Here is a 10,877-nt window from a genome sequence, read left to right as displayed (position 1 = left end):
CTAAACTCTTCTGATTTCAATATCTTAGCAATCTTTTGATGCAAACCTTTAATATTTCAAACTTAGATTATTTTATCTATAAGTATTAATAGCTTGAAATATCTAAGGTCTACGCCATTGGGTTACAAAGATATAGAGATTAGAAAATCAGAATTTGTGGCAAAAACTCAACTCCTTTAAAGAAATAGAATAGGGATTAGAGTGGGTGGCAAAAAAGCTTGAAAAGCTTTTCTATAATAAATTTTTCACCAGTTTGCGTACAGCAGCAAAACAAATTTAAAGGGTTTTATTTGCTAAATTTTTTAGTGTGAAGTGATATAGAGAATAAAAACTACCTTTTGATATATATTTGATATAACTAGAATAATTATTTTAAACACTTAATTTTAAACCTCAATTCATATACATAAAATCATTTCATAAGCAGGCCCACCCTATGCGGTCCCCCTGATAAAAATATAAAAATTGTATGTTTATAATTTTGTAAAAATTATAAGAATTTTAAAAATGATTTATTTGAATCATTCAAAAACATTTTATAACTTTAGCATTTTCCATTCATTTAGTGTAAAGTTAATTTCTTTTAAAAATGATAGCATTATTTTAAAAAGTTATAATTTATACTTTCGTTTACATTGACCATTGTTTTGAAAATATTTTTTTTACGTTTTAAATTTAGAAATTTAAAAGGCAGAAACAAAGTGAAAAGAGAAATATTGTGTTTTTATAAAAATTTTCTTTTTTATTTACACAATTCATATTGATTGGTTTTTTTCACATTTTTTATCTTTTGCAAAGGATTTACTTTGCAATGTGTTATAAAAGAAAACTTTTAGAGCATGCTATTTAAAATAAATACAATTTTAGATTTTTTTTTCTTGGCTAGACCTCTTTTAGAAGATTTGATACACTTGTAACCTAAATACTTAATTAGATAATTAAAGATCTGAACTAGATCTTAATTTCTGCTTTCTTTTTAATCTATGGTGAACATATCCTGAAACCCATATATTCCCAGCTGAGCAGGGGTAAAATTTTCACTATTTTCTTATGGGTTTAAAAGTAAAATATCACCCCAGCTGAGTACACCTTTCAATATTTGCGCATTTTTTGCTATGAAGTTCCCGCATTCTTTTGAATGATCATCTTCCAGCATTAATATTTGGGATTTTCTTTAATATGTACTTTTTAAAAGTTTAAACTTTATATTAGATGTGATATAATTGACGTGCCATTTTTGTGTATTTATTTATTTTGATAGTGATAACATTTGAATTCATATTTCTTTTTTTCCAGGGCATAAAATTATCTAAAACTCTACTGGTTGTATGGGGCTCGTAAAGTATTTTCGCCTCCCTTCAACCAGTAGGGTTATGAATAGTTATTTAATTGCTGTTTTGTATAATAGCGACCTGTGGATGTAAAGAAAGATATAAAGGTTTTAAAGAGTACCTTTTTAAATCTATAAACGGAGTGTAATTAAAAATACTTCTTAATTTCCTTTTAACCCAAATCCTTACAGATCTAATTATCCTTCCCATTCCAAATATCTAAAACAAAGTTATTAACCTAAATTTGTAAACTTTCCAGAAAGTTATTTTTCTGATTTTTAATTATATTTTTTGCTTATATGATCATCGATCACACAGAGATAACCTGAAAAAGGATTTTGAAACTTGTAGCTGATTTATTGATTTAAAATTGTGCCCTAGAATGCTTTCAAAAATGTATCTGCACTAGGCTTTTAGGTCGCTTCGCGCACATCTCCTATTTCAATTGTGAACATTTTCTCTTTATAAAAAGTTCGCGGATTAAAAAAAAAAATTCTTGGATTTTTAAAGTTTAAGGAAAATTGAATTTTGTTGGAGGCTAATTTTGGAAATTTTAATCATCTATTAAACCTTCCCTGGTATCATTTGAGGTCCCACACAGAATTTGGGCCTGATAGGTTTAGCCGTTTTGGCGTTTATTGGATATAAACAAACAAACAAACAAACAAAATAGTGTAAGTACTAACAGTCCTCTCTGCAGTCTCATCCTTTGTGAGTAACCAATTGTAAGTATATTGTATAGTATCCCACCGGGCTTCAACTGAACAGATTTTACTCTCCGAGAAGTCTCAGTTACTCATTTCTCTCCTCTCTCTTTATATCCGTCCTCGATAAACCCATCCTTCCCTTCCCGTAAACCTTGGTAAACCCATCCCATCCATCTGTTAAACCTTAGTAAACCTATCCTATCCTTCCCTTAAACCTTGCTATATCCATTATATCCTTCTCTTAAACCTTGATCAACCCATCCTATCCTTCTCTTAAACCTTGGTAAATCCATTATATTCTTCTCTTAAACCTTAGTAAATCCATTATATCCTTCTTTTAACCCTTGGTAAATACATTATATCCTTCTCTTAACCCTTGGTAAATACATTATATCCTTCTCTTAAACCTTGATAAACCCATCCTATCCTTCTCTTATACCTTGGTAAACCCATCATATCCTTCACTTAAGCCTTGGTAAACCAATCCTATCCTTCCCTTAAACCTTGGTAAACCTATCCTTTCCTTCTCTTAAGTCTTGATAAACCCATCCAACCCTTCTCTTAAACCTTGGTAAACCCATCCTATCCTTCTCTTAAACCTTGATAAACACATCCTATCATCCTCTTAAACCTTAGTAAAACTATCCTATACTTCCCTTAAGCCTTGGTAAACCCATCCTTGTCAACCATTAACATTAAGACCCCCCCCCCTCTATGTAATGTCGTCTTCAACTTAAAAGCTCCTCTCGGAGACGAGAAACCAAACCAAACAATTTCAGCCCGCTTTTCTTCTTTGTTCTCCGACAACGGAGTATAAACGTTTATTAATTGTGAACCATTTCAAAGTTAAACAAGAATATTTTCATTTAAAGAATTAGTGACTTTCATCAACATTTAATTGTTAATCTTTTCAGAAGTTTTAATGTATAAAAAGCGTCTTCGGACTTTTCGACTGTTAACCCACAAATAAGCAAATAGATCGTAAGACTCTTTTCATTATAAATTTGTAAACCATTGTAATAATTATTTATCATTATTCATTTCATTTTTTTTAGGAAATAAAGAGTTTTCTGCATTATCGATTTTGATTTGAGGGTTATTCCTTGTCTATCTGTTCATCGTCAGAATCTTGTTCCTTAGCGACAACAATCCTATCCTTTTCTTTAACCTTGGTAAACCTATCCTTTCCCTCTCTTAAACCTTGGTAAACCAATCATACTCTTCTCTTAAGTCTTGATAAACCCATCCTATCCTTCACTTAAACCTTGGTAAACCCATCCTATTCTTCTCTTAAACCTTGATAACCCAATCCTATCCTTCCCTTAAACCTTGGTAAACCTATCCTTTCCTTCTCTTAAATCTTGGTAAACCCATCCTATCCTTCTCTTAAACCTTGGTAAACCTATCCTATCCTTCTCTTAAACCTTGATAAACCCATCCTATTCTTCTCTTAAACCTTTGTTAAACCCATCCTATCCTTCTCTTAAACCTTGGTAAACCAATCCTATCCTTCCCTTAAACCTTGGTAAACCTATCCTTTTCTTCTCTTAAATCTTGGTAAACCCATCCTATCCTTCTCTTAAACCTTGATAAACCCATCCTATTCTTCTCTTAAACCTTGATAAACCCATCCTATTCTTATCTTAAACCTTGGGAAACCAATCTTATCCTTCTCTAAAACCTTGGTAAACCCATCCTGTCCTTTTCTTAAACCTTGGTAAACACGGAGCACATACAAAATGTATCGTCACAAAAATTATCACCACTAAAGTTATCACCACAAAACATATCTTTTCAAAACTTATCAAAACAAAACTTATCTAACAACAAAACTTATCAAAACAAAACTTATCAAACTACAAAACTTATCAAAATTATTATTCATTTGTAAAAAGGCTGGCAATATTGAACTGATATGTGTTCAAGGTTACACTATCATAACTTGCACACATAGCTTTCATGTCTTCTCTGTTCTGTGACCTTCACTTGTATCTAGATTTACTCTTATCTTGGTTTCCTGGAACATTTCAATGATTTGAAATTTTAGATTCATGAATAAGTTTTGTAGTTTGATAAGTTTTGTAGTGGATAAGTTTTGTTTTGATAAGTTATGCTAATTGCTAAGTTTTGTAGTTTGATAAGTTCTGTGATGATAAGTTTTGTAGCTGATAAGATATGTTTTGATGTGATAAGTTTTGTGGTGATAAATTTAGTGACGATATGTTTTGTATGGGCTCCAAAAAAACCTTGGTAAATCTTGGTAAACCCATTCTACCCTTTATGTAATATTGGTAAACCCATCCTATCCTTAGCTTAAACCTTGGTAAACCGGGTGATTTGTACTGTGTCATTTTTGTGTATGACGATGTCTGAATACGCTTTTGACAAAGTGTCCGAATCCTTTTTTACTGGACAGATTCAGTGTCTGCATTCTTTATTACTGGAGAGATTCAGTGTCCGGAACCATTTTTTCTGGAGAGATTCCGTGTCCGGATCCTTTTTTACTGGAGAGATTCAGTGTCCGGATCCTTTTTTACTGAACAGATTCAGTGTCCGGATCTTTTTTTACTGGACAGATTAAGTGTCCGGATCCTTTTTTACTGGACAGATTCAGTGTCCGGATCCATTTTTACTGGACAGATTCAGTGTTCGGATCCATTTTTACTGGACAGATACAGTGTTCGGATCCATTTTTACTGGAGAGATTCAGTGTCCGCATCCTTTTTTACTGGACAGATTCAGTGTCCGGATCCTTTTTTACTGGACAGATTCTGTGTCCGGATCCTTTTTTACTGGACGGATTCAGTGTCCGGATCCTTTTTTACTGGACAGATTCAGTGTCCGGATCCTTTTTTACTGGACAGATTCAGTGTCCGGATCCTTTTTTACTGGACAGATTCAGTGTCTGGATCCTTTTTTGCTGGACAGATTCAGTAACCGGATCCTTTTTTACTGGACAGATTCAGTGTCCGGATCCTTTTTTGACAAAGAAACAAATGATGCATGAAAATTTTCTTTGTTTAAAGACTTGATATTGTGACAGGATAATTTGGTTAAAACGTTCACTACATTAACTATCTACTAGGTTAATTGCTATCTTTAAAACACTTGTTTTATGAAAGATAATAACCCCAGATGACGGAGATAGCCTAAATGTATTTTAATTTCCTAAAAAATAAATATAATTGATAATCATACCTTTGTAATTTTCCACTCAAGGATTTCCACCATATTTTTTTATTCAAGAACAAAGGAATAGGAACAAGATGGAGGAATAGGAACAAGATGGAGGAATAGGAACAAGATGGAGGAATAGGAACAAGATGGAGGAATGAAAACAAGATGGAGGAATAGGAACAAGATGAAGAAATAGGAACAAGATAGAGGAATAGAAACAAGATAAAGGAATATGAACATTAATATGAGGAATAGGAACAATGTGGAGGAATGGAGCCAGATGGACGAATGAAAACAAAATGGAGGAATAAGAACAAGATCAAAAGGAACAAGATAGAGGAATAGAAACAAGATGGAGAAATAGGAACAAGATGGAGGAATAGAAACAAGATGGAGGAATAGAAACAAGATGGAGGAATGAAAAAAATGGAGGAATAGGAACTAGATGGAGGAATAGGATCAAGATGGAGGAATGAAAACAAGATGGAGGAATAGGAACAATATGATGGAGGAATAGAAACAAGATGGAGGAATAGAAACAAAGAAACAAGATGAAGGGATAGGAACAAGATAAAGGAATATGAACATTAACATGGATGAATAGAAACAAGATGGAGGAATAGAAACAAGATGGAGGAATAGAAACAAGATGGAGGAATAGAAACAAGATGGACGAATAGAAACAAGATGGAAAAATAGGACCATATGGAGGAATGAAAACAAGATGGAGACATGATCCAGATGAAGGAATAGGAACAAAATGGAGGAATAGAAACAAGATAAAGGGATAGGAACAAGATGAAGTGATAGGAACAAGATGGAGGAAAAGAAACAAGATGAAGGGATAGGAACAAGATGAAGGAATAGGAATAAGATGAAGTATACAAGATAGTAGAAGAGGAACATCATGAAGACAGATAAGGGAAAAGAAATACTGAAAAAATTTACAATGTTTTTTATTAGTTTAAAGCATTTTCTATAATATTAAATCTACATAGCAAATTAATATATTCCTCATCACTGTTCCTGCGCATGCCTTTAGCTTACATCTGGAAGCAATTAAGCAGGTTTAAATACGTGAAACATGGTGGATAATATTCAGTAGAGGTATAACTTCTTTACTAACTACAGGTTAGTAAGACAACACTTCTTTCTTTCTAATCTTTTATTTCTAATACTGACAAAATTAACAATTTAAATTTTTACTTCTAATTTTACAGAATCATGAGGATTTTGTTCGTTGTTCTTGTCTTGTCCCTTGTTCTCTTCTGCTTGGTGGAAGCCGCTAAACAGGTGACAAAAAACTTTTTCAATTCAAAAGACAGTACATATCATGTTGAATACTTATGCCTCAAAGTTTTGATCGGAAATCCAAACAGACAGGCAGACAGGCAGACAAACAGACAAGCAGACAAACAGACAGGCAGACACGCAGACAAACAGAGATTTCTACTTTTTATATAAAGCCCTAGCCGTACAAGAAATAGAAGAGGCGGGAGAAGGGGGGCACTACTAGGTTGAAACAGCAACATGTAAAAACTAATTATATTCAACTATTTTACTTCTTTATTAAAATAGTTGTTTCTTCAGGATAAAAAGAGAAAACACGCTAAAATTGACGTAGGACGTAGAAGGAAACAAGCAAAAACAACTAAGAAGCAGGGCATTAGAAGACGAACTCTACAGAAGACAGTGAAATCCGGCAATGCTAAATCAGTCGCCCGTGCCAACGAGGTTGGAAATGGTTGTGATTATGTTGTTCTCTCCGAACTACCCACCAGGGCAAAAGGATGTGTTAATGGTAATTTTTTATATTCACAATTCTTAAACTGCAGCAAAGCTTATGAAATTTAAAATCTAGGCGCTAAGTTTGTGATCAGACCTGGAAGTAACTCTAGAAGGCAGTATGTCATCATGAACGGTAAACCTCTGCTTCTCTGGGTGACCCGAGGAACTAAGTTTACTGACTGTACAGCCTTCACAGACAGAACAGCTTCAATTTCATGCAAGGTATGCACAATGTAAATAGCATAATTTCAAAATATTTCTTGGATAAAAAAGAGTACTGCACTGCCTAAACGTCACTGAAATATTTTCACAATAATTGGGTTAGGCCCTGTAGGTAGAGCAGTTCTTTCTATACCAATTTTCAACCAAAAATCAAAATGGCCGACAGTAATATTTATGACTTCTAGGAAGTTACTGGTCTGGCAGCTATTGATCTTGGTGTGACTGGAGCTCCCGGCACCAATACTACTGCAGCACCTTCATCAGGTAATAAAACTCTACCCTAGAGGTACAGTATACGAGTTCAACCTTGAAAAAAGCAATATCATCAACTGTAAAACTTTTTATTGTATATTTTATTCAATATTTTCTAGTCGCGCTCGACCACAACCATAATATTGAATAAATTTTATCTAAATTATGAATAATTTTGTTTATCAAATCGAATCCAATTGGATAGAACATAACATGTTATGGTTGCTTAAAACATTGTTCTTCGCAATTTTGACTACCATTTATTTTAATTAGAAAAAATCTTACAGTTATCAGATCTTATTGATTTAGTTTTGTTCAAGGTTAATGCTCTCTAAAATATTTAGTTATTTGTCTTATCAATATCAAATTAGATTTGAATATAAAAGAAACTTAAACAATCAGACAGTTTTTGTGAGCAATTATCTACTTTTTGTAAGATTGTTTAGAAGGGAAACAATACTACACTCAGTCGATTCTAAAGCTCATCTTGTCAATAAACTGTTTAAATTGCACCTGGTGGTGGTGGTTTAATAATTTCAAATGTGACGCAAGAGTAGGATAATGTACACTGTAAAATGTTACCAAAATTATGGTAAACTGGTTCTTTAAAAATGGCTGGAACGTTGTAAAACCCTAAAAATGGCTGAATTTAATCTTGCTGAAATACTACAACAGGTAAAGAAATTTACAAGTGATACCGAATAAAAATGAATAAAATGAATAAAAATGAATAAAAATGCATGAATTTTGTTTTAGTTCCTGATGAAAAAGTAACAAGCTTAAGTTTTTAATTTGTCTGTTGGTCTCTGAAACAGGTATTTGATAAATCAACAATCTTTTTATGAAACAATTCTTACAACTATATTTAAATTGTCTTTTTTAGTGATCGCATGGAAACTAAGAATATGAGAGGTAGCTTTTAGCATTTCTGTTGAGCGGAAGTTAAAACCGTTTGAGCAAAACATGGTGTGGGGAAGTTGAAACCAGTTTGATCATCATGTGGTCAGAGGAAGTCGAAACCAGTTTGATCACCTTGTGGTGTGGGGAAGTTGAAACTAGTTTGATCACCATGTGGTGAGAGGAAGTCGAAACCAGTTTGATCACCATGTGGTGAGAGGAAGTTGAAACCAGTTTGATCACCATGTGGTGATAGGAAGTTAAAACTAGTCTGTTCAGTGATCACCATGCGGTTGAAACCAGTTTAACCAGAACGTAATGAGAGGAAGTTTAAACTGGTTATTTTACGCTTGTGTGTGATCAAGAAGTCCCATGATGAAAGAAAAAATTTGTTTTATTATTTTCGATTTTAATAAAATTTATGCTTGTCACCATCTTTTTTTATACTATTTTTCTGAATAACTCGCATTGCCTGTAACAGTGCAAATTTTGAAGGCTAAAAGGGATACACAAATTAAAGTTTTATTTATTTCACAAGAAAGTTTGCCATTATAGTAGTTAAAAATTTAATTCAAAGGTAAGGAAGAAAAAATAGGTTTGTAAGAACATAATTTAAGCGAATGAAAAAGGAAAAATGAAAAGAAAGAGATTGCCCGAAGGTTGGGGAGAAAATTTCATTAAAAAGTTTCAGCTTTCATTCAAAGAAATCTTCTTCTGGCATAAAGCTGTAGGTTTTTGAAAATCAGACAACTTGCAACGCAACTCTTGATCAAGTTAATCAACAATGCCCTTATTTATTTATCTATTTAACTATCTATATACCTATCTATCTATCTTTAACTATTTCCTTGTTAATAGAGTTTAGACTGCTTTAAAAAAATACTTGATGGAACTCATTTAGAAAATATATTTCGATTTATTTCAATTCTATACAAAAACATCATATTATTTAATAATACACCAAAAATTTGGGAGAAAAAACATTAAATGACAAAAACAGATGTAAAATTTAAACTATCTATTTATTTATCTATCTATCTATCTATCTATCTTTCTATCTATTTATCTATCTATCTTTATAACTATCTTTCTGCGTATCTAACTATCTATCTATCTATCTATCTATCTATATATATTCAATTATCTATCTATCCAATTATCTATCTATCCAATTATTTATCTATCTATCTATCTATCTATCTATCTATCTATCTATCTATCTATCTATCTATCTATCTATTTATCTGTAGGTAAAGAGTTTTACTAATAAGAGTTCTAAGACAAATATTAATTAATCTTCTTTGTTATCTCCCGAATACCTAATCCGTAAGAATCAATCTAAATCTTTCCAACGTGTTAGAGGAACTTTCTCTCTTTCTCAGCTATTTTTTATTTTTCATCTATCCCCCCCCCCTCCTCTCCCCAAAGCAGCAAGAACACGTTGAATTTGATGCTACAAATATATAAAATTTTACGACTTTCATCTGCACTCGGAGCTAAATATTTTCCAGTTTTGTAAGGGGGCAATAATGTCTCTTGCATATTTGTAAACTATTTTGGAGCAAAATGATCCTACCTCTCCTACCTTTTTCGAGTTCTGAAATGGATTAGTTCTTATTTAAGGTTTATACTGGTGGAAGCTTTTATAGTAAAAGTCCTGCTGTATTTGACCTATTTATGACTACCAAAGTCCCGCTGTATTTGACCTATTTATGACTACCAATGGCGCCTGTTGAAGGCGGCCCTTGTGGAAGGGTCATTATTCCTAATCCCTGGTCATTAGTATTGGTGTTAAGTATTTTCACAAAGGTATTTTCCCAAAGGCATTTTCCCAAGAGCGACTTCCCAAGTGACAATTTTCTAAGTGGCAACTTCCCAAATGTGCAATTTCCCAAGCGGCAACTTTCCAAAGGTTAGGTTAGGCCTTCTGAGTTTCACAGGCTGCAATGGGGGGGGGGAGCGCTGCGACTAGGAAAACTGGGAATGTAGCCACTTGGGAAAATACCATTGGAAGTTGCCGCTTGGGAAATTGCCTTTTGGAAATTACCTATACATCTTAGTATTTTCTTCATCCTAAACTAAGCTTACGGTGCTTAATGCAGTGATCTGCAGTACTCTGACCGAATATATAGTGGTTTTCAGTGAAGAGTGTCTGGGATATTGATTCAAGGGGGTAATTTTAGTCAATTGATGAATGCACTTAACTATCTTATTTATAACTTTTTGTTTTTACGCAATTAAAGTACCAAGTGAAATCATCGGAAATGGAAAAACCTCAAGTAGAAATAATTCAATTATCTTTTTTATTCGTATCTTGGAACACTACAGTTAAAGTTTCTCTGTGAAAGTTCTCTGGCTAAGACAATTTGGCAAGTTTTCCCTGTCAGTTTTGCTTTGTTGGAACTTGCACTGATTTGGCAAGTTTTCCCTGTCAGTTTTGCCTTGTTGGAACCTGCACTGATTTGGCAAGTTTTCCCAGTCAGTTTTGCTTTGTTGGAACCTG

At 33.2% G+C, this 10,877-nt stretch overlaps 1 protein-coding gene across 1 annotated transcript; it reads left to right on the top strand.

The window, feature by feature from the left end:
- The first annotated feature begins 6,306 nt into the window (after positions 1-6,306).
- On the top strand, positions 6,307-8,808 carry LOC111702753 (uncharacterized). The gene is made up of 7 exons (XM_023474535.1): positions 6,307-6,346; positions 6,436-6,508; positions 6,806-7,016; positions 7,077-7,225; positions 7,411-8,152; positions 8,234-8,292; positions 8,361-8,808. The coding sequence occupies exons 2-5, from the start codon at positions 6,440-6,442 to the stop codon at positions 7,507-7,509; spliced, it is 528 nt and encodes a 175-aa protein (XP_023330303.1). The 5' UTR covers positions 6,307-6,346; positions 6,436-6,439; the 3' UTR covers positions 7,510-8,152; positions 8,234-8,292; positions 8,361-8,808.
- The last annotated feature ends 2,069 nt before the right edge of the window (positions 8,809-10,877 follow it).

Source organism: Eurytemora carolleeae, unplaced genomic scaffold (assembly GCF_000591075.1).
Source record: "Eurytemora carolleeae unplaced genomic scaffold, Eaff_2.0 scaffold309, whole genome shotgun sequence".
Classification (NCBI taxonomy): Eukaryota; Metazoa; Arthropoda; class Copepoda; order Calanoida; family Temoridae; genus Eurytemora; species Eurytemora carolleeae.
Note: the sequence above shows the minus strand (reverse complement) of the source record. Positions and strands in the feature narration are given on the sequence as shown.